The following is a 26,073-nucleotide window of genomic DNA, read 5'->3' on the forward strand; positions in this document are numbered from 1 at the left end:
TGGAGATAGGAAATTACAGTTCTAGTCTGGCCTCGGGAAGCAGTCTGGAAAATGTAACCAAATCTCCTGGGAGATAAGATAATAGCACCTCATACCATTCATTCATTTTGACAGTTTTGACAAAGGAAGAGAAGGGCAAGGTCCTCCACGTGTGGTGTGCAGGACACGTTAGGTGCTCAATAAATGACTGTCTGGAATGTTAGTTATCTGGGTCAATTCTTCAATTCTCCAAAGTTACTGGGCAGTTACCTGCCAGTGCTATGAGAATAAATATTTTAGAACTTTCTTAGTTTGTTCCCTCTAAAAACAAGAGGGATTCACTCTAAAAATAATCAGGGATTGTTGCTGTTTCACGTTGTTGTACAGCAGAAACCATCACAACATTGTAAAGCAATTATCTTACAATTAAAAATAAGAAAAAGAAAATACGGAAGAGCATTGATTTGCGTTAAGGCTGGATCCAATATAGTATGCTCCCTTTTGAGGGCTGTAACACCAATTGCTTAACTCATTACAGAGGAAATTATTCATGAACCATCAAGTGCAAGTGGCCTAAGTCTGCCCGTGCAGCTGAAACAAGGCAGTGTGGGAAAAGGCCAAACGCATGGCCGAGGCAGGCAGGTCACAGTAATGGGAAGTGAGTAGGATGGTCTGCAGGAACCAGCATCTGAGGGACTGGAGTGAACTCTGGCACAAGGCTGACAGTACTATGCTCCCCAATGACTGGGTCCACGCCCTGGCTGTGCCCACCCAGGACACTGCCGTGCTTACCACCACATGTTCGATGTGATTCGGACACATCCACCTGCCCAGGGGCATGGCAGTGAGCGGGGGCTCGAGGCAGTCCATGTGGAACAGGAGGGGGCAATAGTCACACTGGATGAGAGGGGCCACACGACAACTCCTGCAAGAGAGAGGGAGGCCATTGATTTGGCAAAGTGAGAGAATTCATGTGGACTCTGCCCTGTGGGACGGCCTCCCTTCCTTAATCCTAGCCGTGTTCTTCCACACTCTCTCCCCAGTAATTCAGTTCCATTCACCATCAGGAAGATGGATGAAGCTGGGGGCCACCACTGGGCTTCTCATCACTCTTCTAAGAGGAATGCAGAGAAGTGAATGCTCATTTAGAGTAGAGCTAAAGTGGCTGTCGGAGCAGGAATGATCAACGCTCGGTACCTACTGGGGAAGACCGCCAACCCTGCTCTGATCTTTCTACTCCTTAACAGAAAGCAATTACCTCAGTTAAAAAAAAAAAATCACTAGCAACTTTTCCAGAGTCCCACACTACAAGAGGAAAAGATTTCTCTTCCACATTAGCCCTCAGTAACACTGACAACCAGAGAGCACTGTGCTGGGAAGATGCTTCTGTTATGTGCTCACGTAAGTGCGATTCCAGGGAGGGCGCGTAAGCAAACACCAGTTATGAGTTGTACCTACGATACCCCAGGAGTCCTGAAGTCACACTGGAGCCACAGTGTGGGTCTGGCTCCTGTCTTGTTCCTTATAGCTTTTGCTGTGGAACATTTCTCATTGAGAGCTATTTTCTCTTGCTATCCTGCCTTTCTCACAGATCCAAGCCAGCAAGTCCAGCTTCAGTAACTGAGGCAGCTGGTTCCTGTCACTGCGGAGATCTTATTTGAAGGAAACCAGTGTCCCAGGGAAGCTACAACTGGGGCAGCCTAGAGGCTTTTGGAAGTCATCCAGTCTGATGCATGCCAGCTAGGGTGGATACTTGTACTACTTTTAAATTCATCTTTAGCGCTTCAAAAATTATTAGCCTTTCTCAGGGATGTGTGTCTCGGCTGGCCAGAGTTCTTCCTGCCAGCTAGTCTAAATATCTCATGCTTCATTTTAAGTCCAACTTCTCTCGCTTAAGCCTCTATCAACATGGTTTACGGTATTCTGCACCGTGACTGTTCGAGGATTTCTTTTTTAGAACACTCAAGGCTCTGATCAGTCAGTCACTCAGTCTCTTTGTACTCACACCATCAGATTACGGGTTACCTCTACTTAACATGGACTTCCCTGGTGGCTCAGACGGTAAAGTGTCTGTCTACAATGCGGGAGACCTGGGTTCGGTCCCTGGGTCGGGAAGATTCCCTGGAGAAGGAAACGGCAACCCACTCCAGTATTCTTGCCTAGAAATTCCCATGGACGGAGGAGGCTACTGTCAATGCGGTCGCAAAGAGTCGGGCACAACTGAGCGACTTCCCTTCCCTATTTAACATACATGGTTTGGAAGAGGTGATAAAAGAGAGAAAAAACATTTGCTGAATGAGGAAGAGCCCTTTGCTAGGGAAGAAAAATACCTGTTACACGTGAAGCAGACTTTGACTGGCAAGGGAACAAGACCATTGTGATCTAACTCGTGCTGTGTTTTCTTAACGTTTTTCCCCGTGGTTTCCTCCTTTCTTCTCCTTTTGCTGGAACCTGGAAGAGAAATTGGTGGTGCTAAACGTTCTCTGGAGGCAGAGTTCCTAGTCTGGGGTATGGAAACAAGAGTGAGTCAGAGGAACGGATCTTAGTAAAACCATGTGCCATGGCCTGGACACAGATCTCTTTCTGAGGGCCCTCCCCATCCCAGGCTGGTTTCCAGTGAGAAACAGAATGAAAAAGCAGGAGAAGGGAGACGTAAGTCAGAACCATGATCACGAGTTCCTTGTTCTGTGATAGAAATACATCCTCAGTGTTTTGCAAACATCAAGTGGTCAGCAGCCTAGGTTAGATACTGGCAAGTTAAGAAACACAAAGACCCAGGTCAAATGGTCAACAAATTCTACAGAGGTGCCTGAGAAAAAGACTGTAATTTTACTGCATTTTAACAGAAAGCAGAAAAGCTACGATGCTGTATGCATCCTACTGACCAGCAGGTTTCCTATGCCTGCCGATTTCACTTTCTACGGGAAGAAGAAAATAAGATCTAGATGTTTTTTGGTATCAAGGAGAAGCCGTGACTTAATTAAAAAAATTTTTTTTAAAAAAGGGAATGGAGGACAATTTATAATATCCATCAATACTACAAGTGCATAGTTGCATAGTTTTGACCCAGCAATTCTAATATTAGTAATTTATCCTCCATACACTCACATGTATACAGTGATATATTTACAAAATTATTTGTTGAAACACCATCTGTTGTTCCTAACAAAAGATTAGGAACAACCAGGATGTCCATTAATAGGAAATTAGTTTATATAATGTGTTACTATGCAACCATTAAGAAAACTGAGGATAATGTCGACATTAATATCGAAAGATGTTAAGTAAGCATGCTATTTAAGGGGAAAATGATAAACATATCTGTATTGGCTTCTAAGAGATACATAAGAACCAAACAGTGGTTATCTGTGAGGGGAAGGAAGGTGGAAATCGGGCAACGGCGGACAGGGACAGGTGGGAGATGTTTTATTGAAATTCTTCTTACATTTTTTGATTTCTGAACTATGTGTATATATTCCACATCCCGTGCCCCCCTCCCCCGCCCCGTTTTTAAAGTGATATTGGAAAGGGTGGAAATTAGAAAATTGAGTAAGCATGTAAGCTTTCAAAGATCTTTCCACAAACCAAAACAGGAACTTGAGACAGTGGCTACACAGACAGTGACCCCAGGCTACACAGCCCTCTGGGTGGACGACGTCCTTTGTGGAAGCCGGGGTAGGGGGGAGGATATGACGGTCTGGCTAACCTGGTAGTGCAGTGGTACAAGTCAGTTCATTGGGCAACTGGAATTGGGTGGGGTTCCGCTCCATGGCGGCAGCGATCAGCAGCTCAAAGGGCCGCCTCAGCTGGGGCTGCACGTAGTCCGGCTCTGTGGCCACTGGCTCCTCGTCCACATCGATGATGTCCTCGTCGACGTCATTCTGCTCAGAGGTGGGGGTCTCCGTGCTGGCGTTGGATGTGGGTGTGCCAGGTCGGCTGGCTCTCCTTTCCAGGATCCGGGCGTGGGCAATGGCCTTGAGTTCAGTTTTGCTAGCTGATCTGTCCAACAAGTCAGTGTCACTGCTGGGGGATGTAGTCCGTTTGCCAGATTTGTCCACCAGTCCATTGACATGGCCCAGTTCTTTCTTCTGCTCTCGTTTCTGTGCAAGTGAACAGGCGGGCCCATCACATAGAGTATCACAAAACAGAAAGCGATGGATGCTATGAGTCCTGCTAGACCACTCACCAAAACCATGAAGGTCTCTAATATTACAGACTCACCCACCTGTGGACTTGGAACACTGGTCTGTGAAAGTTGACCAAACTATGGCTGAACTAAACTATAGCTGGCAAAACCAGTGGGGCAGGGGATCAGAAAGTACCAAAGTCAGAAACAAACCACACATCCTATGATACACAGTGTCTCCACACACAAGGTGGGGGTAAAGGGATTAAAGTTAAAGCAGTGAGAAGAAACTTAGACTAAGTGGGGACAGTGAGGACAACTCAGGGAATCAAGGACTGAGAACGCTGCCGTTTGCCTTGGGAGTGTCCTGAAGGGTTAAGAACTTTGCTCAAAATAAAGAAAGGTCTGTAAAAGCAAAGGTAAAAAGTAAAACGGGCAAGCCGAGCTCCCTATCCAGGGATGGTGGGTACTGGCTTGCAAGGCAACCACACTACAAGGTGGAAGGATGGTGTGTGGAGCAGAGTGACCCAGCAATCACGGTGTCCAAGAATGGTGGCTTTCATGTCTCCAGTTTAACTAGAACCCTGAAAGTGGCACTTTTTGAATGGAAAGGTGGGGACAGGGAAAAGACTAAGTGCACAGAGTAGGACTGAATGACTGACAAATACATTTTCCTCCAAGGGTGCAAGCAGAATAAAGGTTTAGCACTGGGGTCCAGTAAGGAGACCTGGGATCTTGTCCCAGTTCTGCCACCTAAGGTCCCTATGACCTTAGGTGATTCCGGCTGGAGGGCAGGAATTCCTCTCTGTGTGAAGTGAGACTAGTAAAACCTTTCTCCTCCTCCTCTCAGGGATTTGGTTGTGACAAAGAGCACCGGATACATGAAAGGGATGACTCTGAGATGGGGGTAAGATCTAGCTTCCACTAGGAGTGAGACCTGAACATGAGAGGTTGGTGAGGTCCACAGGAGGCCATTTCAACCCACTTCACTGTAACTAAGGGAGGCCAGAGGGCTGGAGAGGTGGTGGTGGTGCAAAAGGCAGATATGGCATGGGAAGACACAGAGGTCCACTTGAGAGCAGGGAGTGGCATTTTGGGAAAAGCACACTATGCAGAAAAAGGCATATTATAGTATAATCCCCAGAAAGTAGTTCTGTTTAAATTGTTGAGGAAGTAATAGAGTCTGGAGTCAGAAAGTTATGGGTTCAAAACTTGGTTCGGTCAATTCTTTTGAGTACTTGGGTAAGTTCTATAATTGTGAACCTCAAGTTTCTTCCTTTTAAAAATGGAGATAATAGCACCAGCACTCATAGGAGGCTGTATGGATTACATGAAACACATGTAGAACAGCCAGCCATGATGAGCATCAAAACAATGTTAGCTCCTCTTCTTCACCTCCTTTTCCTGGCTTCATCTCTTCTGCCACAGTAGTTCCCAGCCCTGTTCAGTTCAGTTTTTTTGAGTGGCAAGTTTCTGAAAGGCCTCTTGGCTGACAGATGCTTCTAACTAACACCACTCTAATCTAGCTGGGGACACACAGGTAGAGATTGGGAGGAGGACAAGCTGAAGGACACTTGCTTTGTGGACATCAAGAGAAATCAAACCACTGCTCTGGTAGGGTGGTTGACTTGGCCTTGGCTTACTTTTTAATAGGAACTCTATGCACACATTGAAAAAGTGTCCGCCTAATTGTTAACCTTCTTAAAGGCTGAAAACTGTTACACACATAAACCACAATCTCTGAATCATCTCATCCTGTTTCTGCAACAAAGGAAGTCATCATTCATTGTGACATCATGTTGAGGGGCCAGGAAAAGAGGTGATGTCACAACAAAGGACAGTTGCTTGGTGTGTGATTAGTGTGGGGGTAGGGCAGGGAATGGTTTACAATTCACACACAAATTCTAATCCACAGCCTGTAATTTGAGGATTGGGTCTCGCTATCTGGTGGAAGCACACTTACTTCCTTTTTTGATAAGGGAGCATTTAGCTTTTGAACCCCACCAAAGTTCTCAACATAGAAAATTACGTTCTCAAAGCCAGTACTAAATTATCAAAGCTGAGGGAAGGGGAGCTGAAGAGAGGTTAGACAACCTGGGGTCCAAGTGGGTCAAAGTGCTCTCCACCCCCCACACCTGACCAAGCCTCTGGAGACCAGTGACTTATTTGCCTCGAGGTGAGGGGAATCCTTTTTCTATCAAGCTGCAGGGGCAGCCTTCTTCTTCAGCCTCTTTCGCCATGGAAACAGCTGCCAGTATGTTCAGGCCAGTTATCAGGAAGTCTACAAGGAGATCAGACTACTCCTGTCACTAGTGAATGAACATGTCTCAGTAAATTAACACACCTCTTCAGCCCATTTCAGCAGCCCATGTTTGAATTTTAGGCCCTACTGGATTCTAAACAGTCAACACGGAGCGTGTGAGGGTGATTCAGGGCTGGAAGAGATAAGAAGGAGGGACGAAAAAGCCTTCAGGGCCAGGCCGTCTTTGCTCTCCATTATCAGTGGTCTAGATCTGGCATTTGGAGCAAAGCCTTCAGAAAGCAGCATTCTTACCTTTCGTCGAACAGTGCACCGGTGACACATCCACTCCCCAGGAGGCAACATCTCTTCACTCAGTGGAGGGTTGCTACGAGAAAAAGACAAGGGCAAGACTAAGTAACTAATGCACCAATGCAGCAGGGACAAGCCTAATTAGGTCTGATGCAAAGCCGCATGTTGCTCAACTTGTATTCTGTAGTTATACATCTCTTATCCTTCAAAATGCTTACTTGGCCCCATTTACAGTAACCTAAGGAGTAAGCTTGGTAGCTCAGATAGTAAAGCGTCTGCCTACAATACAGGAGACCCGGGTTCGATCCTTGGGTAAGGAAGATCCCCTGGAGAAGGAAATGGCAACCCACACCAGTACTGTTGCTTGGAAAATCCCATGGACGGAGGAGCTTGGTAGGCTACAGTCCACTGGGTCGCAAAGAATCGGACATGACTGAGCGACTTCACTTTCACTTTCAAGGAGTAAGTATACCTTCCCACATCTTAGAAAGAGATGCCAAACCCAGAGCTATGAACACTGGACTGACAGGGAAAGATACAATGAACTGGTTTGGAGAATTGAGGAGTCATTCCCAAACTCTGCACCATGCTAATAAAATCACAGATAGGTCCTCCACAGCCATTTCAAAGTTGGCCAGTGAAGTCCATGATCTTCCACCTGCTGTTCAAAGCCCTCTGTCACAGGGTCCCCTTCCATCTTCCCATGCCCCTTTTGGGAACTTTTCCCCCTGGTTAAACTGTAGACTTGCTATTTCTTCCTCTAAAACTCTTCCCTCTGAAAGCTATGCCTATCAAAACCCTATTCATCCTGTAGGGCCTGCCTCAATCAGCCTATAGTAGCTAAAGATGGCTACAAATTCTCTGCTACCCTTCCACCCAGTAGTCCATTTCCTTCCTCTCGAACTGCCTTGTCTATTTCTGACCACACCTCGCAGCTTGCAGGATCCCAGTTCCCCAACTAGGGCAGGGATTGAACCCATGCCCTCAACAGTAAGAGTGTGGAATCCTAACCACTGGATCACTGAGGCATTCCCTCTTGTGACTTGTTCTAACCAACAGAATGCAGCAGAGGTGACAATGTAGGAACTTCCATGGCTGGGTCTGAAGAGCCCTGTAGATTCCATTTTTACACACTTGGAATGTTCCATCTCAGAGCCCTGCTCTCATGCTGAGAGGTCACACAGAAGAGACTTCAGGCGCTCCAGTCAGCGCCAAGTCAACAGCCAGCATCGACTATTGCTACAAGACTGAGTCATCCTGGATCATGCCAGCTCAGCTAAGCCTCCAAATAACCACAGTCCCAGATAACAACTGAACAGAAAAACCATCCAGCTGAGCCTAGTCAACATGCAGGTTTGTGAGAGATAATAACTAGGGTCTGTTTTAAGTCACTGAGTTTTGGGGTAGTTTGTTACCAGTGATAGGTGACTGAGCCCACAATTCCTCCACGCACTCTTCTCAGACCACTAAGACATCCTTCTTATGCCTTCCCTTGTGTGACAATTCTCTTACTTCTTTTATCAGAGGAATCAAGACAAGGGCTGGATCTCCTTCCCTCTTTGTATCTTTACAATAGAGAGGCTGCATAAACAGTAGTCACTCAGTAAGTCAATACTGAATCAAAATTACAGCTGTGGAGGGCTGGTCTTATTGAGTCTCCAGATCACTGATTTCCATTAAGGTTTGTAAGAATCATATGAAACTTTATTGAATTCTTAGGAGGGTCACATTTATAATGTCTCTACAGCAGGGGTTCTCAAAGTGTGGTCTCCAGACAAGCAGCATCAGCATCATCTGGGAACTTACCAGAAATAAAAATTCTGTCCAAAAAGATACATACTCCCCAATGTTCACAGCAGTGCTATCTACCATAACCAAGATATAGAGGCAATCTAAACGGTCATCGACAGATGAACGTGTTAAGATATGGTATACATATACAATGGAATATTACTCAGCCATAAAAAAGAATGAAACACCACTTGCAGCTGAGTGAAGGAAGTCCTAGAAAGACAAATCATCATTTATCACTTATATGTGGAATCTAAAAAAATGATACAAATAACTTACTTGACTTGCAGACATAGAAAGCAAATTTATGGTTACCAAAGGGGATATGACAAACCTAGATAGCATATTAAAAAGCAGAGACATTACTTCACCAACAAAGGTCCGTCTAGTCAAGGCTATGGTTTTTCCAGTGGTCATGTATGGATGTGAGAGTTGGACTGTGAAGAAAGCTGAGTGCCAAAGAATTGATGCTTTTGAACTGTGGTGTTGGAGAAGACTCTTGAGAGTCCCTTGCACTGCAAGGAGATCCAACCAGTCCATCCTAAAGGAGATCAGTCCTGGCTGTTCATTGGAAGGTCTGATGTTGAAGCTGAAACTCCAATACTTTGGCCACCTCATGCAAAGAGTTGACTCACTGGAAAAGACCCTGATGCTGGGAGGGATTGGGAGCATGAGGAGAAGGGGACGACAGAGGATGAGATGGTTGGATGGCATCACCGACTTGATGGGCATGAGTTTGAGTAAACTCCGGGAGTTGGTGATGGACAGGGAGGCCTGGCGTGTTGAGATTCATGGGGTTGCAAAAAGTCAGACACGACTGAGTGACTGAACTTAACTGAACTGAACTGAAAGGGTATAGCAGTGGTGGAGGGTAGGGTGGGGGGAAGATAAATTAGGATTTTGTGATTAACACACATACACTGCTAAATATAAAGTAGGTAAACAACAAGGACCTACTGTATAGCGAAGGGAACTATATTCAGTATCTTGTAATAACCTATAATGAAAAAGAATGTGTGTATGTATATATAACTGAATCACTTTGCATACACTTGAAACACAACATTGCAAATTAACTATAATTCAATTAAAAAATTAAAAAGAAATGCAAATTCTGAGCCCTCACTCCAGGCCTACTGAAGTAGAAATTCTGAGACAGCCTCAGTAACGTGTGTTTAACAAGCTCTCCAGGTGATTCTGCTCAACATCCAAGGTTTGAAAGCCACTGCTATACAGAATAAGGTTACATTTATGCTTAAGAAATTCCTATATTTGGTTCCTGGGATTCACCAACTTGGAATGATGTGAAGGAAATTTTTTTTCATAATATATGAAAAATGCTAAAAACAAATTATTATATATATTTTATATATATATATAGGCTATGAATATATAAGGACTCTTCCTTAAGTCCTAGGCCTTAATGCTAGGCTGCTTTACCCTTTCTACCTAAATAGCATTTAGCCTGACAATTTTTCCTAGCTCCTGCTTTGTCAACATATCCCTGGGGCCCTAAGCGTACATGTCAGGATGTCCACCAAGCCCTCACAGCTCATTGCTTCCTATTTGGTTTCCCTGGTGGAATCTCAGGAGGATCCTTACCAGGAGGCACAGTGGCCTACTGGGACAGGTCTTCAAGCCCTAGATAACCACACGTGAATGTCACCTGTAAAGTCTTCCCTAGCTCTTTCCAATGTATTTCCTCACAGGCCATATCCAAACTAATGAAATGCATGTGTGTAATTTGCAAAGGCCTACAGACTCTGCTATGCTTCAGCAGCTGTCATATTAAAATTAACCCTGAAAGGGCTGTCATTTCTGATTCTGTTTTTCATCATTTCTTTTCATCTGCCTACTGGCTTTGTGTTTTGTATCAAGATAACCTACACTAAACACGTAAAGCAGGGAAGGGTGAGGCAAGGTGGCAGTGGCTTAGATCTTTTTACCAAGATGTGAATGCCCCCCTGGCTGCTCTTCCTGCCTTCCTCAATCTATGTCTAACCCTGCTGGCAAAATAATTCTGCCACAATCTGATCATGTCAGTCTCCTAATGAAAAGCCCTTCCATATTGCCCTCACCCCAAAAGGATAAAGGTCAAGCTCCTCAGTACTGCAGGCCAGAAATCTGCCCCTTCCCCAGCTCCATTAGTCTGGTGGCTCCCGACACAGTCCATGCTGTTTCTCAACCCTGTGTCTCTCTGCTCATGCCAGAGCTGCTACCCACAACCACAAAAGCTAAGCCTCCCTCCAATCCTTCATCTGGTGAACTCCTTCTTTTCTGGAGCCCAAGTTAGGCGTCATCTCCAGGAAGTCTCCTCTGACAGCCCGCGATCCTCTATGGCACTTCTGGGCCACACTATATACTGAACTCTCAAGGAACCTGAATCCTGCTCTCTGCCAGTCTCTGCATAATGTTTGGCACACAGCAGGTACACAATAAAGCTTTAAAGAACTGGGGAACACAAAATGAATGTGTTTCTAAGAGTGAATGTAACTGCCCCCTGGCCAAAGTCATGAGATGAGGCAATGTGGTTGGGTACTTATTTTGGTGGTTAAATCACACATGAAATTACTTATATTTTCTGTCACAAAACAATAAGATATCAGAATCAAAGTCCATACCTGCAAGCCTAAACTTCCTACAGCAACACCCTACTTAAATCCTCTTTACGCAATTTGATTTATCTTTCTTAACACAGGGGTAAAATGCTTAAAATCTGTATTAAGCAGCTCTCAAAAGTAGCTCCTGGTTGGCTTCTAAAGGATCACTTTTAGAGATACCATGCTTAAGAACATTTCTCAGAATCCTAGATTATGACCATGGGCTCATCTTGTCTACCCTGAAGTGTGGGATGAGGGCTGCGAGTTTAGGGAGTCATGAAGGAAAGTCAGAGTGTTGTCTCCAGGATGAACACAGACATTTTAAAAAGTGAGGCCTTGCTGCTTTCTTAGAGACAGAACATGCATCTTGAAATAAATTTGAAAATATGGTATCTTGAGAGATGGCAGTAATATCAGAGATGGGATGAATAGGGAAGGAAGGTCTATGTTTCTTGAAAATGACCATCGCAGTCATGGCTGGAAAACAGGAATCACCCACCAGGCTTTCTCATGATGATGGTTCTTTCTTCTTTGCTTTGAGCAATTCCTTTCAAGCTATGTGGAAGGCAGCTTTTATAAAAAGCTTTTATTTTTTTGGCCGTACCATATGGCACGGAGGATCTTAGCTCCCTGACTGGGGATTGAATCTACGCCCTCTGCACTGGAAATGTGGAGTCTTAACCACTGGACAGCCAGGGAAGTCCTTAGAAGGCAGTTTTTCAACTTAGACATCTAGATAAAGATTCACGAAATGGCTCAAGGAAAGACAGGCTGCCATTGGGGTAGGGCAATGAGCTCAGAAACTTTTCTGAAGATGCTGTTCTGCAAGCAGACTAATTTTGTTCTGTATCAGAAACAGCGCCGACAGAGAAAGGATTCCAGGGAGAAAGGAGATTCTTTTTTTTTTCCTTTTCATTTATTTTTATTAGTTGGAGGCTAATTACTTTACAATATTGTAGTGGTTTTTGCCATACATTGACAGAAACCAGCCACGGATTTACATGTGTTCCCCATCCCGATCCCCCTTCCCAAGAACGAAGATTCTACAGCCTTGGGATTGCTCACACACACATCCTAAGGACTCCCCTGCCTCATCCACTCATCTTAAAGCTCCTTCCCTCATTAGAACAGTATTCTCACAAGTTAAACATGCAACTTCGAAACAATCATATGCATGCCAAAGTCTTTAAATCATAATATGCCTGTCAAGAAGAACACAGTTCCATCCCAGCTCCCTCTCAACCCTATATATCAATGAAGACAGGGCGCTGAAGGCCATCCTCTACAGAAGGAAATGATTAAAAGTTAAAGTCAGGTAACACTGAAATTATCAGAGTTTCTGCTGCTCAGTAGTAAAAACCATAAAAACACTACTGTGAGCCGGTGCCACTTGTAAAGACATCGATGTGCTTCCTAATCACTAAGCTTAGAAACAGCAGAGTGATAATCTCATTTTACATCTAGTGTATTACGGTTCACAAAGTGTTTTCACAGATGCGCTTATTTGATCTTCACCATCAAACTGTGAAAATTCTTACTCCCATCATGCAGGTATCTCCAAACTCATTTATCTAAAGCTATGGAGTCAGAAAGCAGCAGAATGAGAACCAAAATCAGCTTCCTGGTTCTTCCAAATCTTGAGCCCAATCTGTTTTTAAAGAACCTTTGGGAGTTATCTTATTTCTGGGGAACACAATGGAATATCCATCAGAGTAACTTACTCAACCACAAGGTCAAGCATTTCCCTCTCCATTAGTCTTCCTTTATTGAGTTCCCACTGCTTCCTAACCAGTGCCACACTGGAGGTACCACGCTGGAGGAAGGACATTAAGCAAACCAGTTATGATCTACCCCGTCAAGAAACTCAGCCTCTAGGGAGAGAAGACCAGTCATTCATCCACTCAAGTATTTACTGGACACCATGTTATGCTTCCCAGGCAGTGCAGTGATAAAGAATCCACCTGCCAATGCAGGAGACATAAGTTCCATCCCTGGGTCAGGAAGATCTCCTGGAGGAGGAAATGACAATCCATTTCAGTATTATTGCCTGGAAAATTCCATGGACAGAGGAGCTTGGTGGGCTACAGTCCATGGGGTCGCAAAGAGTTGGACATGACTGAATTCTCTCTCTCACACCCACACCCCGCCTCCCCCACGTTATGTTAAGCAATGTACTAAGTGGCAAGATTTCAGAAATGGTCCTTGCTCTCACGGACCACAGTGGAGAGACAACTTGGAAAGGACAATTGGTATGGAGACCACATACAACCAGCTACAAGCTGCTTATAGGCATAAAGACCTATGTAAGACTCAACTGCTCTTGGATCCCAGACAACCCAGAGCCTCAGAAGTTTGGTCTTTTGGTATCTGAAGGTGACAGTGGCCCTTCCCTGATTCTTTCTACATCGCAACAACTGCTATTCAGCAAATGGTTATTAAGCCAGTGATCTACAGATGATAAAGTTAAGGATCTTGAGGTGTTCATGAGGAGATTAGTTTTTTTTTTTTTTTTAATTTTATTTTTTGGCCAAGCTGGGGATCATGTGGGATTTTAGTTCCCTGACCTGGGATCGAACTCATGCCCCCTGAATTGGGAGCACAGAGTCTCAACCACTGGACTGCCTGGGAAGTCCTGAGACTATAGTTTTAGAAGAAGGTGTATTTCGGTATTGTGACAACCTACCTGATAAAGGAAGGTTCTGGGAGTGGAGACATTTTCCTGGGAACAGAGACTGAACTCCACCAACCACCTTTAGGTTCCTTCGGAGAACTAAGTCCTGGGAAGAAAGGTGAGCCCTGGAAAAGTGGTATTCTATACGTGAGCTGGCTTGTCTTGGAAAACTGGTAGCTCTTTAGACAACAGGCCAAGGATCTTTATTTTATTTTCTGGCTTCAAAGAATATGGCCCACAGTGCTAAAAAACAGGCACCCTTCTCCCCAGGACAGAAGGGTGTCCTGGGAGCATGGTACTCTTACAGAATCTTCCCATCTTCACAGCTACAGATGTTTCCTTCCAGATCGTTTGTTAAAAAGCAATTACTGCAATTACTGGCCAGAGAGCGACTGTTCACCGCTCTGCAACTTGCTATTTATTTTAACCACTACCTGATCTTAAAGACACTGTAAGCTATTTTAACCACTACCTGATCTTAAAGACACTGTAAGCTATAAAATACTTCACAACAATGGAGCTCTAAATCTTCAGAGATGTTACAACTGAAGGATATGCATCTCACAGAGTAGCTGCTCTGTGAGGCCTGAGAGGGCCTATAAACTGTTAACAGTAACATCTGCACACAAACCAATTAAAAAGTTGGTCAAAGGGGCTTCCCTGGCCGTGCAGTGGTTAAGAATCCACCATGCAATGCAGGGGCTACCAGTTTGATCCCTGGTCCGTGAAAACTAAGTCTGTGTGCTACAACTACTGAGGCCCATGTGCCTGGAGCCCAGGCTCTGCAACAGGACAAGCCACCACAGTGAGAAGCCTGTGCACTGCAACAAGGAAGACCCAAGGCAGCCAAAAATTACAAAAAAAAAAAAAAAAAGGCTTGTCAAAAACATTAATTATTTCAAGCAAAAACTCCTAAACCTCTGCTGCAGGACTCTAGCATCTGAACTCCCACAAACATATCAAATGATGTGCCTCTGGTGCTGAAGAGGGTGTCTAGATTGGTCTATTGAGAAAATCACAGACACACAACCCTCAGCTAACTGTAATATCTGTGCTGGGTCAAAGATTCAAAGTCCAGAGCCAAATGATCCCAACTTACAGCTAAAGGATGGAAGGAGCCCGGTTTTAATTTAGAATGTCTCTTTCATTCACTAATGAGGCAGCAGCTCACCACTGCAGGTGGAAAGATGTTGGTAGCTGTCATGGTTCTTGGCTCTCTAATTAAGAGAATCTATTTCAAGTCATATACCAGTGCGGTTGATCCCAGTCTAACCTCACTCATCTCCCTCGCCTATTAATACATGTGAACCTGCCCGACATTAACATTTACTTCAGATTTAGTCGCTACCAGCGGGACCTGTTGCTCCATAGCTCTGTGCTAATTATCCATCCAGCACAAGCAGTTTTTCAATATAGAACTGGAAGGGAGAGGGGGAGGGGATCGAGAGAACAAAGGGAGGAGGGGAGAGGTGAAGGGAGACAGGGAAGCAGAAAGACTGCCTTTTATTTCAGAGATTTCTTTTTTGCATCACAACATGGAGATAAAAATGGTACAGGGCTCTGGACTTTTTTTTTTTGTTAATATGTTGTTACTGATGTATGGCTTGCAAATGTCCATCCAGCTAAGTGACACTGACATTTTAAAACTTGAGCCAAAGGCAGTCAGAAAGACATGAAAATATCACCTAACCAAATTAAAAGCTTTGGTGTATGTCTCAGGACAAAAGGAAGCAGGTGGACGAAGAAATACTTAAAAAAGAACACACTCCATTTTCTCTCCCTGGATTGACAAAATATTCTATATAATACACATAGGAACACTGTTCAAACAGCCTTTCTGTATACAATACACCAAGAGCCTTCCACTCCGTTCTCTTCTAAAAGAGGTCAGTCAAATGAACTGATGAGGGTCCCTCCTGTCAGAACCCATGATTCTCCAAGAATCAGAAGCTCTCCAGCCCCACAAACGGTTGTTTCAGTTGAAATAAAATATCAGACTAAGAAAGGTTTCACTGCCTGCAGCCCCCCTTCCCCACCATCTGTATGTCCCCTCCCCTTTTTGGGGTGGTGGGGGTGTTCAGTCAGCAAACAATAGCACTGAGCGGTTCTGATTTTTAATTTCACAGTTCATGGGTCTCATCCATCCACGTGAGGTCCACTACCAGATAAAAATCCTGCATTTATATTTAATGGCATTGTGCAAGATTGACTGCTGAAGACAATACATGCTCAGAACAGGCCTCCTCTCTCTGACTAGCCCTGCTGCTCTTGGCTAGCTCAGGAAATGTGTCGGTACTAGTCAAAACGGGATTGCTGACAGGACCATAGCCGTGTCTCAGCCTCCCAGCAGCCATCTTGATCTACAAAGGCATTTACCCGCATAGAAAACAAGGCTTTTATAAACTGAAATCAGTTTCTGTCCTGGAAAAGCTAAGAGATGACAGTTCAAGTTTAATTTAAAAACATCTGTTTAAATTAAAAGCTGTATTAATAATTCCTCGATTTACTGGTCTGTGTTTTGAAGGAACAAAACTTAATGAAATTTAAATGTCAGAAGAAATAGTAAGCTTCCCCTGGACACTTGTGTGGGCATTAGCTTTTCCCTTCACAGATGGCCTACCTTTCAAAGGCAGGAAAGATGGTCACATTGAAGGATACTGAAGAGATGAAAGTGGAGAGAAAGTTCATGGGGTCCCTGAACCTTAATTTCTTCCTCTCCTTTATCCCAGCTACTGACTCAAATACAGCTAATGCCACAAAATACATAAAAAGTACACGCACTGCTGGTTTTTTCATGCAGAGCCTCAGTGGCTGTGTTAACAAGGAGGCCAATGCAGTGCCAGACCATTACAAACGCCCCATTGAGAAACTTAGCGAGTTGCGTCACTTCCACAGGCATATAATCCTTTCAAACTAGCTGACTGTGCCCCCTGATTTTATTGCCTTCATGTAGAGCTTCACTGGCCATCCTCCCAGTGAAGGACACCTGGAAAAGCGGGTTACAAGTAGTGCAGGGCAAAGAGGAGGTGGGGCAGACCACCAACAGTTCTACCAGGTGTTTGCCTCTGCTAACTTCTCTACAACCCGAACCCCGGTGCCACAGGACCTGCTCTATCACTGGTGTGGCTGTTCTTGCAATCCTGGCTTCTCTACAATGGAAAATGAGCTGGCTGCAAACATTTTAAAAATGGGCTTCATTCATTCACCTAATGATGGATGCTGGAGTCCACTTGTTTTAGAAAAGAGTCGATACTCTGGCCTCAACAGTCACTTTTTAATAGTCTCAGGGAACATTCCATGGGAAAGTAGAACAATCTTAACTGTGTATTCCATAAAAGTCTCCAAGGTATGGAAAACTGGGTACTGTTCTGTGGTCAAATTTCAGTGGACGACTAAGAGTAAGGAAATAGCCAGGCCACACTCTTCTTGTGAACACAGCTCAGGGAATCTGGAACAGTTCACATCTTACAGATATTGGGCCTAAAATTCTATAAAGGTTGGGAAAACTAGAAACAGTGTAACATCTTAGATGTAGGGAGACCATCTATTTGAAAGCCAGCTAAATGCAGAGAGCAGGTTTCTACCCATGGCCCAGCTGCTCTTCCCCAAGAAGGATTTCTGCTTCATTTACTCTACACTGACAGGGTCTTCTTTTTTTTTTAAAAAAAAAAAAAGGGAAGGAGGAGGCATAAAGCTACCATTTGGGCCAAAACAGCACAGGACTTAGTCCCCTCTTCTTTGACTCTGCCGCTCGCCCCTCCCCCAATTCACTTAGAAACCTCAAAGCTCCCCGCCCTGCCCAGCTGAAGTAATCTCCTGGGCATGCTGTCAGACTGTGCTGTCGTGGTTTGATGCCACAGCTAAGTGCTGACTTGGGCTTCTGAAGCCTTCCAGTTATACCCCTGGTGACCTATTTAGGAGCTAAACACACTTGTCAGAGACAGCGCCATGATTCTTCCTTTCTGCCCACTGTTCTCTCGGATGGCCCCCAACCAAAGAACAATCACCCTAAAGGCCTGAAAGTGTGCACACAAATGCTAAGACTTGTGGGAAGCTTGCATGCAGCAAGCATACAGGCCCTGGGCAGGAGCTCTTTCCTGTGACTTAAATAACCTGCAGACAGTTTTCCTACTTCAAGGCCATAAACTGCAGCCCAAAGTCAAAGATGTCTGCTATCATGGAGTCAGGAGTCAGAACTGCCTTGAGTTAGATGACTAAGTGTCATCTCTGCCAAGCAAAACCGAGAGGACTACTGAGGAGGGGTAAAGCAAAACACAAATGACAGAGCAAAACATCATCAATATCAGCATCAAGAAAGGCCAAAATTAGTGACAGAATTCTCCCTGCATTTAAGATGGTCTTTCATAAAAATGGCAAGCAAGGTCAAGGAGAGTTACATATGGCCAACCCAGGCACAGGCCTATGAAGTATTACAGGTTTAGACACTTTTAATGAGATTCACATAGTAAAATTTTCACAATGTATTTTGACCAATAACTGATGATTGTTCATGGAGAAAGTTCACCGTAGTTTCTCCCTGGTGTTTCCAGAACTTCGTTAAAACCAGGAATCAGGAGAACTCTGACAGTTAGTCAACATGGGAATTAAAAAGCTTCCAGCTCATCGCAGGAGCCCATGGCTGGGAGAAAGAACAGGAGTAGCTCCACACTGGCCAAATTTGTAATGCAGAGACTTTTCTAAACTCACTCAAAGTTCCATGCATTTCATTAGCTTTTCTGCTCCGTTCTTTGCACAAATGCAGACAGGGGAACAAACACCCAGCATCCTTCTGAGGATCACAGCTGCATAAAAGCCTGTAAAATGTATTGGCGCTGCCTGGAATTTAACCTTGCTAGCAATTCCGAGAGGTACCCCCAATTCCTGCCTGGCCAGGAGGTACAGTGAAGTCTTTGGGCTATGGATAAACTCAAATCCCACAGAATCCTCTCCTGTTTTGTGCTGTGCTCAGATGTGTCCAGCTCTTTGCGACCCCATGGACTGTAGCCCGCCAGGCTCCTCTGTCCATGGGACCTCCCAGGCGAGAATATTGGAGTGCGTTACCATTTTCTTCTCCAGCCCATCTTCCCCACCCAGGCATCAAACCTCCATCTCTTGTGTCTCCTGCAATGGCAGGCGGAAGGGAAGGCCCCTCTCCTGTTCACTTGAGTTTACTTTAAAAAAAGCCTTAGGCACAGCCTAAAGCAGTGAGAGAGACCAAAGTTAGGTTCAGGCATTGACACTCTCCACCCCGCAACTAAGACTTTTGTCCTTTCAAGACCAGGAAACATTTCCTGGGAGATTACCCTGGATAATTTGTCAGAAAACAGGGGAAGGGCAAAGATTAAAAACCCAAGCTACTAATATATAGGAAAGCAAACGTTAATGAGGGAGAAAGGAACGGTCACCATGTTTGTGTTAACAAAGTACCATCCGCTTTGAAGAACCCAGACATCATTTCTGTTACCCAACCAATGTTTATCTTCGCACCTCTCTCATTTGTGACACCACTAAGTATTATGCAACGGTGAGCAGAGGAGATGGGTCAGTCTCTGTCTTTTAACTAGTTTAGTGAGCACTGAGTATAGGATTGCAAAAGGGAAAGGAGTGTAGTTCTTTAAATGAGTGAGTCAAGTTTTTCATTACTTAGAAAATGTCATCAATCTGCAAGGTATACCAGGAATTTGCTTATTGTGAATTCAACAAGAGCTGTGTGTAACAGCCAAGCCCCTTTTCGTCAATGGATCAAATCAACGATTTCTCCTTTTATCAGTGTCCATTACACCCCTCAGTGTCTTTTGCCTCCCATACAAAACTCCATTTTTAGAAAAAAGAACAAAGACTTCATCTTTATTCTTATTTGCTGAGACTAGATTTAGAAAAAAATTAAGGCTTAAAGGATGAGGAATTTGATATCTGGAAATGGCAGGCAGAAAAAGGAGTCACCTTCTTATTCTTCTTAACTGTTCTTGAGTCATGGGAAAGGCAGTCAGCTAGCGACCTGTGCATGCGGCCTGGGCACAGTGACAACTCTGCAACACCAAAGTGCCTTTCTGAAATTTGGTCTAGGACTTGCACTGAATACAATGTCCTCCTCTTGCAGGAAATTGGCAGAGGGACAGCTGTACTCCTGTCCTGTCTCTTGGGAGGCTAGCATTACGCAGAGGTGCTCTCAGAAGTGTCACTCATTGAATGGCAATGCAGCTGGCCCATGCTGCACTCCCTAGGGGCTTTAAGTCAAGGAAGAGCAGTGGAGGGGGGAAGACAAACTTTTTCCCCACTGCTCTAATTACTTAAAACTCTGGCACTTTAAAACTAGAATGCATTTCCAGGAGCCTGTGCTGCATTATCATAGTAAATGCCATCATAAACTCAACCAGAATTTTCTACCAGGTTGGCCTGCTTAACTACACACCCAAGGAACAGCTGTTTATGCGCTGGGGGTGGGACAAGAAAGCTCAGAGATGGATTTTAAAACTCTTACCCAGAACTCAAAACAAACAACAATCAACTCCATCTATTTACTATTGTTCTAGCAACTTACAGAAGAAAAAATATACCCGTTTCTGTTAAGAAGCAGGATACCTGCATTTCTAGGGTACCAAAAAAACCCCTCCTGGGGGCATCATAGCAGATGGTTTCTTGTATAACCTACATAAAACCTTCAAGCAAATAGTCTCTGCCTGCTATCTCCCTATTTACTGCTACCTGGGCTTAGATATAGATACATATAAACAGGTGAGGAATTCACTGCAATGTTCAAACCAACTTTTTGTTCTTGTTAACCGGGATCAAAAAGCTCACTAGTTCATCTATAGTTATGTCCACCCCAAGGCTGTACCTATCAAACTGAGGTGATTAAAATCTTCCTCCTTACACCAGGGCCCTCCATGTATGAGAAGTGCCTGTACACAGAAATTTTCTGTGGCTGGTGGGAGCCATGTGGTGGATTTTTTTTATACATCCTCCATGGTAACTTTCAGCTTTACTTTTTTGCTAAGAGTGGTCACCCAGAAAAGCTGAAATAGCAACATACCAAATCATTATAAGGTTCCCTCTACTGAGACACATCATCCTGAGTTCATGAAAAATCCTTTACTTACTGTCTTGACATAGAAAACATAGGCAAAGACATTAAAGTGTGCTTAAATCAGCCGTCTTTTACTAGATAAGAGTAAAAATTAAAAAATAAGAAGATAGGGGAAGTGAAAGACAACCTACAGAATGGGAGAAAATACTCGCAAGTCATATATCTGACAAAGGACGTGTACCTAGAATACATAAAGAACTCTTACAACTCAATAATAAAAATACAAATAACCCAATTAAAATCAGACAAAGGATCTGAACAGACATTTTTCCAAGAAAATATACAAATGATCAAGAAGCACATGAAAAGATGTTCAATATAGTCAGCCATCAGGCAAATGCAAATCAAAACCACAGTGAGATAGCATGTCATACCCATAGGATGGCTTTAATCAAGAAGACAAGTAATAGCTAGTACTGAAAAGGATGTAGAGAAACTGGAATGCTCATACAGTGCTGATGGGAATGTAAAATGATGCAGCCACTTTGGAAAATAGTCTGGCAGTTCCTCACAGGTTAAATATAAGAGTTACCATATGACCCAGTGATTTTACTCCTGGGTATATACCTAAGAGAAATGAAAACAGATGTCCAAGAGAAAGCTTGCACTCAAGTATCTATAGCATGATTATTCACAATAGCAAAAAGAACAAATAACCCAAATACCCATCAACTGATGAATGGACTTTAAAAAACACAGGGTGTGTGTGTATATATGGTAATCATACATAGAATTGTTTTCAGCCATAAAAAAAAATGAAGTGCTCACAAATCTTAGAACGATGAACCCTGAAAACTCACTGAGCCCTTCTGAGTGCCACTTGTACTTAATAAAAAACAGGGTTTCATTCAACACACAGTAGTGACTATTTGAATTCCTTTTCAGTTCAAATTAAATAATTTATTTGCCTTTATGATCTGGCTTTTAAACAATTCTCTTGGAAACACTTAAGAATTTTAAAAAGACCAAGATGAATCTCACCTCCAAGATTAAAATGAAGGCAGTACCTAAATACGACTTTTGCAAATTTAAACACATTAAAAAACAAATAAACAAAAACATAAAAACCCCAATACCACAAAGGCCTCAGACAGCCCTAACATATTAGTGGAGCCCATCTGTAAAGTACTTTGAGAGCCTCAAGGAACAGCAAGAGATTGACATTTTGTGAGTAAACAACTCATCCCAAGTATTATCCTTATATTTTTAAACAGTGTTTGTCTGTTATCTTCCAACTACAGCACTCATTTCGTTAGAACTGGCCCTTGAGCCCCACGTTAAGTTTACAAAGCCTTTGGTAAAAATAAATGAAATAAATCTGAAAAAAAAAGTAAATTTCACAAAGCATGCACACTGAAATTGAGTTAAAGTTAAATGTTAGTGGAACCTCGATGTCTGAGTGGATCATTTAAAAACAATACTACACATCCAGATTCCAACACAACACAGCAAATACAAAAAAAAAATAAACATAAAACCAAATTAGGGTTGTTTTTTAAAGTCTTTTAGCCGCTCTGCACAGCATGTGGGATCTTAGATTCCCCACCAGGGATTGAACCACATCCCCTGCAGGGGAAGCAATATTAACCACTGGACCTCCAGGGATGTCCCAGGTTTGTTTATTGTTGAATCGTTTTACTATGAGTGGGCAGAATAAAGGGAGGGAGTTCAGATGCTGTCATCTCCAGTTCTTCAGTGCCAGGCTTCTAAGCACTCAGAATGTCAGAAACAAAAGATTTGTAAGATAACACTAAAATAAATGTATTTTAATTCACCACTTGCTTGGTACTATTCTAACGACAACAAAAGCAGAAAAATCACTCCCTTAGAAGTTCGAACAGTATATAGGTTTTCTACAAGGCAGTCTTCTACTGTGTGTGTGAGACCTTTCTCGTTATGACTCACTGAAAATTAAATATGCAAAACTCCAAGCTGAGCTTAGTTTTGCCTGTGCACAGAGACCTTTTTACTCTCATTCTTCGAAAACCTCGTTTTGGATCTTGCTGCCAACACCAGAGAGAGGAAAGCCGGCCAACAATTCCAAATATAACATGCGGAGGCAAATGCTACAGAAATCTGTCTGACGGGAAGCGACCATGCTGAGGTCTGCGAGGGAGATGCACTTCTCACCCAGACAGTTCTGGTCCCTCAGACTGTCTGCAGCAAAATGCAACCAGAAGCAACCGTTTAGGTTCCAGTCAGCCTCACTAGTGATGCCCTATGGTACTCACTTTGTCCCTGAGAACAATCCCATCCTTCTCAAACAGAAAGATGGGTCGGCTGCAACTAGAGCTCTGCCAGTTTTCTAATTTTTTTTTAAAGGCTAATTTTTAGGGACCAGTCCATGGAGATCAGTATTTTCAGAAAGCTCAACAATTATGATAAAGGTCAGGTTCACCAGGGAACACTTGAAAACACCTCTTCCTGGTTCTCTAGGGGCAAATTTAGTAACCCTTACCACCACTCTGAATAATTGATAAACCAGTTAAACTTGGATAAAATTGATTACCCTATCACTTAAACGAATATGAAGACATCAGCTCTTCAAATTCAATTCTTTAGTAAGTCCAGGATTCTGAGCATAGGACAATCCATTCCCTCGCCCAGAAAGTTATCAGAGAAAACCCAGAAACAGGGCTCCCGGTCTAATTAAGAAAGGTTCCTCACACAGAGCACTGGCCCCTAAGAAAAGACAAGACAATTAAAACAGCTTATTGGACCACTCAATTCCTCCAGTAGGTTATCTTAAAAAAACCCCCGGGGTTATGGCCATGTCACTAAGTCCAGCAGGTAAAGTGTACCTAAAACCACTTCTGGAGCATTTTACTAGATCCTGTTCACTGTGAGGCAAGCTGGTCAGGCACACCAGAGACTGCAAAAGGACTTGTCTCCCGGAGCGTTGAATGGAGACCTACAGCAGCACTGTGATTAAGACTTACAGAGTTTGCAAAACTCTATCTTCCCTTTTGTACATTCCGTATAAGAGGAAAGTCATCTTTACTATGCTTATGTAAATAATCCAGTCTTAGCCAGTTATAAAGGGAAGCAAGAGAGAACAGACACACCTCCTAACCTCACTCTCACATGACACAAATAAGTGATAATGGGACAAATTACCGAGAGCACAAGCAGGAGTCAAAAATTTGACACTATTAACTGCTTGACCTAACTACTCGGGTTGAGATGGTTAAAGAAATACTTCTCTTGGGCTAGAAAGAGTGTGGGGTAGGAAGCAGTAAAGTGGGATAAACCTCACTTGAGCGAAGGCTTCCTGCCTTTGTACCAGTATCTACAATGTTTTGTGATTTTTATAACTACTCAGATACATCAATGTTACATTCAGTACTAGCATCTTCAAAGAGGGAACTGGAGATGTGAAACAAGGGCTGTCTCATTTACTAGGATTCTCAAATCTCTGATTACCACTTTCCATTCATGGTCTTAAAAAAAAAAAAAGTAGTCAATGAAATGCACAGTCTGAATCTCAAAAAGAAGGAAAAGCAAAGCGCCTCTCTCCCCCACCAGCTAAATTAGAACTGTTAATTGTTACAACTTGACAAGACTTGGACTCATCTAGTGCAAAGATTCAGGAGTTAGGTTTTAGAGTTTAAAAGCCCAATCTCAGGCAAAACAGCACACTTCCCCCTTGTCTGAGGTTTTTAATAAACAATTTCAGCTTGATTAAACAAATAATAAAGAGCTTACAAAAGTCTCACTCAATATGGGAGTCACCCTTCTTGGTTAACATTCACTTCATTCGAGAGGTAAAATATTAACCCATGTTTTAAATCAAGGAGCCTACAATTCACTCTTAGTATGTATCAAACACAATCACAAACCAAACAAAATCAACAGGGAATAACTAGTAAGCAACACAACACCACCCAGTACAAATCTCTTCTGTGCTCAACAACAGCACAGGAAATGTGACAGGAGATGGCTTACACCTTATAGGAAGCAAAGGCTAAAAACCACAGACCCTTCCTGCTGGCCTTAGTCACTAAGCAATAAAAATTTTAAAGCCATCAGCAAAGCTCCCTCCAGGATAATCATTTTTGTCCCTGCAACATTACAAGCCAAGATGGGGTGCTCTCCTGGGCAAAGGAATCTTGGGAATGGTAATGGGAGCTTCCTACAGAACTTCTGACCACAGACTTAATTTGCCCAGTATCAGTCATCTGTCTAGTAAGTGTTCCCAAAACTGCAATTAGTACAAACACACAATAGGCACTCTTCCACCAACCTAGAGGCGGAATGTGAATGGAACTGTGTAGAGAGCTTAAGGAAAACCTCACTTTATGTTTTTTTTTTTTTTTTTTAAAGAAAAGGCCAAAAATGGCAGTATCAAAAACGGGTGAGAACAAAAGCAGCAGCCCCTCTCTTTACCGCTCTCTCCCCAGCCATCTCCTCTCGCAAACATCTGCCCCAGTCAACTGTTGCTGAACAGAACAAGAGCCATCCGAACAAGATGTGATCGGGGTCCCGGCGCAGATGTGGGATTTTTGAGGAAGGCCGAGGTGACTTCTCCAGGAAGGAGCTGGAGTTTACACTCTTCTTGGTAGGATTGTTCTGGGCTGAACTGCTGAGGAGGATCAAGCAGCGGGCGACTAACCCCGGTCCCTCCCTCCCTCTTCGGTCTCTCGCCTCCCCTTGTGTTCATTAAGTGGGGGGAAGAAAATGCGCCTGGCTTTCCAGCTCTCCTCTCCTTAAAAATGCCCTCGCGGAGCCACCGCACACAGAACCCCGGCAGCAAAGAATTTTGCAGAGAAGGGTTCGCCGACCCGGAGCGGAGCAGTGAAATCGGCGCCCAAGGGCAATTTTAATTGTCTAACCCGGCTCGATTTCCTAAGAGGCGGCAGCGCGGGGAGGAGAGGGAAGAGGCAGGCAGCTCCGACAGGCAACAAGGGCAAGCGGCGGCAGAGAAAGGGGATCCCAACGGCAAGACCCCAGCCCCGGCGCCCGACGAGCTTCCGCCGAAAGGACTCCGAGGTTACCCCACTGTTCCCCGGGAGACGTCTGCAAATCATATATGCAGCCAAAATGGCGCTGAGAATAAAAATATAATTTAAAGGCGGGTCGCCATATTGTAAACAGAGAAGCGGAGCAGAGGCGAGAGACACCCTCCATGATTTCTTCCACGACTGGGAGCGCCCGGGTGCCGGGTCCCTCGGGCCTGGACCAGGGCAGCTCCGGCGGCCGAGGGCTCCGCGCACCCACCCCGAGGCCAGCCCATCCCGGCAGGAGCCCGAGGGCGGCGGGCGGGCGCGC

The 26,073-nt window shown here is 44.0% G+C and overlaps 1 protein-coding gene and 1 long non-coding RNA gene across 7 annotated transcripts in view; one reads left to right on the forward strand and one right to left on the reverse strand.

The window, feature by feature from the left end:
- PHF12 (PHD finger protein 12) overlaps positions 1 to 26,073 on the reverse strand; it is a 39,405-nt gene that overhangs the window by 11,518 nt on the left and 1,814 nt on the right. For 3 of the 4 annotated variants that reach the window (XM_020911760.2, XM_070478767.1, XM_020911765.2), the window contains exons 3-6: positions 6,660 to 6,732; positions 3,686 to 4,079; positions 2,310 to 2,430; positions 772 to 904 (exon numbers count right to left, since the gene is read on the reverse strand). In XM_020911760.2, coding sequence (XP_020767419.1) covers positions 772 to 904; positions 2,310 to 2,430; positions 3,686 to 4,079; positions 6,660 to 6,732 — 721 coding nt within the window. Of the gene's footprint in view, positions 1 to 771; positions 905 to 2,309; positions 2,431 to 3,685; positions 4,080 to 6,659; positions 6,733 to 13,730; positions 14,179 to 26,073 lie in introns of those variants that run through there. The other variant, XM_020911762.2, reaches the window with a different exon arrangement.
- On the forward strand, positions 6,727 to 25,850 carry LOC110149372 (uncharacterized). 3 transcript variants are annotated; one of them, XR_011492160.1, is made up of 3 exons: positions 6,727 to 7,118; positions 7,716 to 8,009; positions 25,129 to 25,850. It is a non-coding gene; the product is annotated as an uncharacterized lncRNA (long non-coding RNA). The 3 variants fall into 3 exon arrangements; XR_002317443.2 differs by having other exon boundaries at positions 25,206 to 25,850; XR_002317442.2 differs by lacking the exon at positions 25,129 to 25,850 and adding an exon at positions 15,845 to 16,208.

This window comes from Odocoileus virginianus, chromosome 17 (assembly GCF_023699985.2).
Source record: "Odocoileus virginianus isolate 20LAN1187 ecotype Illinois chromosome 17, Ovbor_1.2, whole genome shotgun sequence".
Lineage (NCBI taxonomy): Eukaryota > Metazoa > Chordata > Mammalia > Artiodactyla > Cervidae > Odocoileus > Odocoileus virginianus.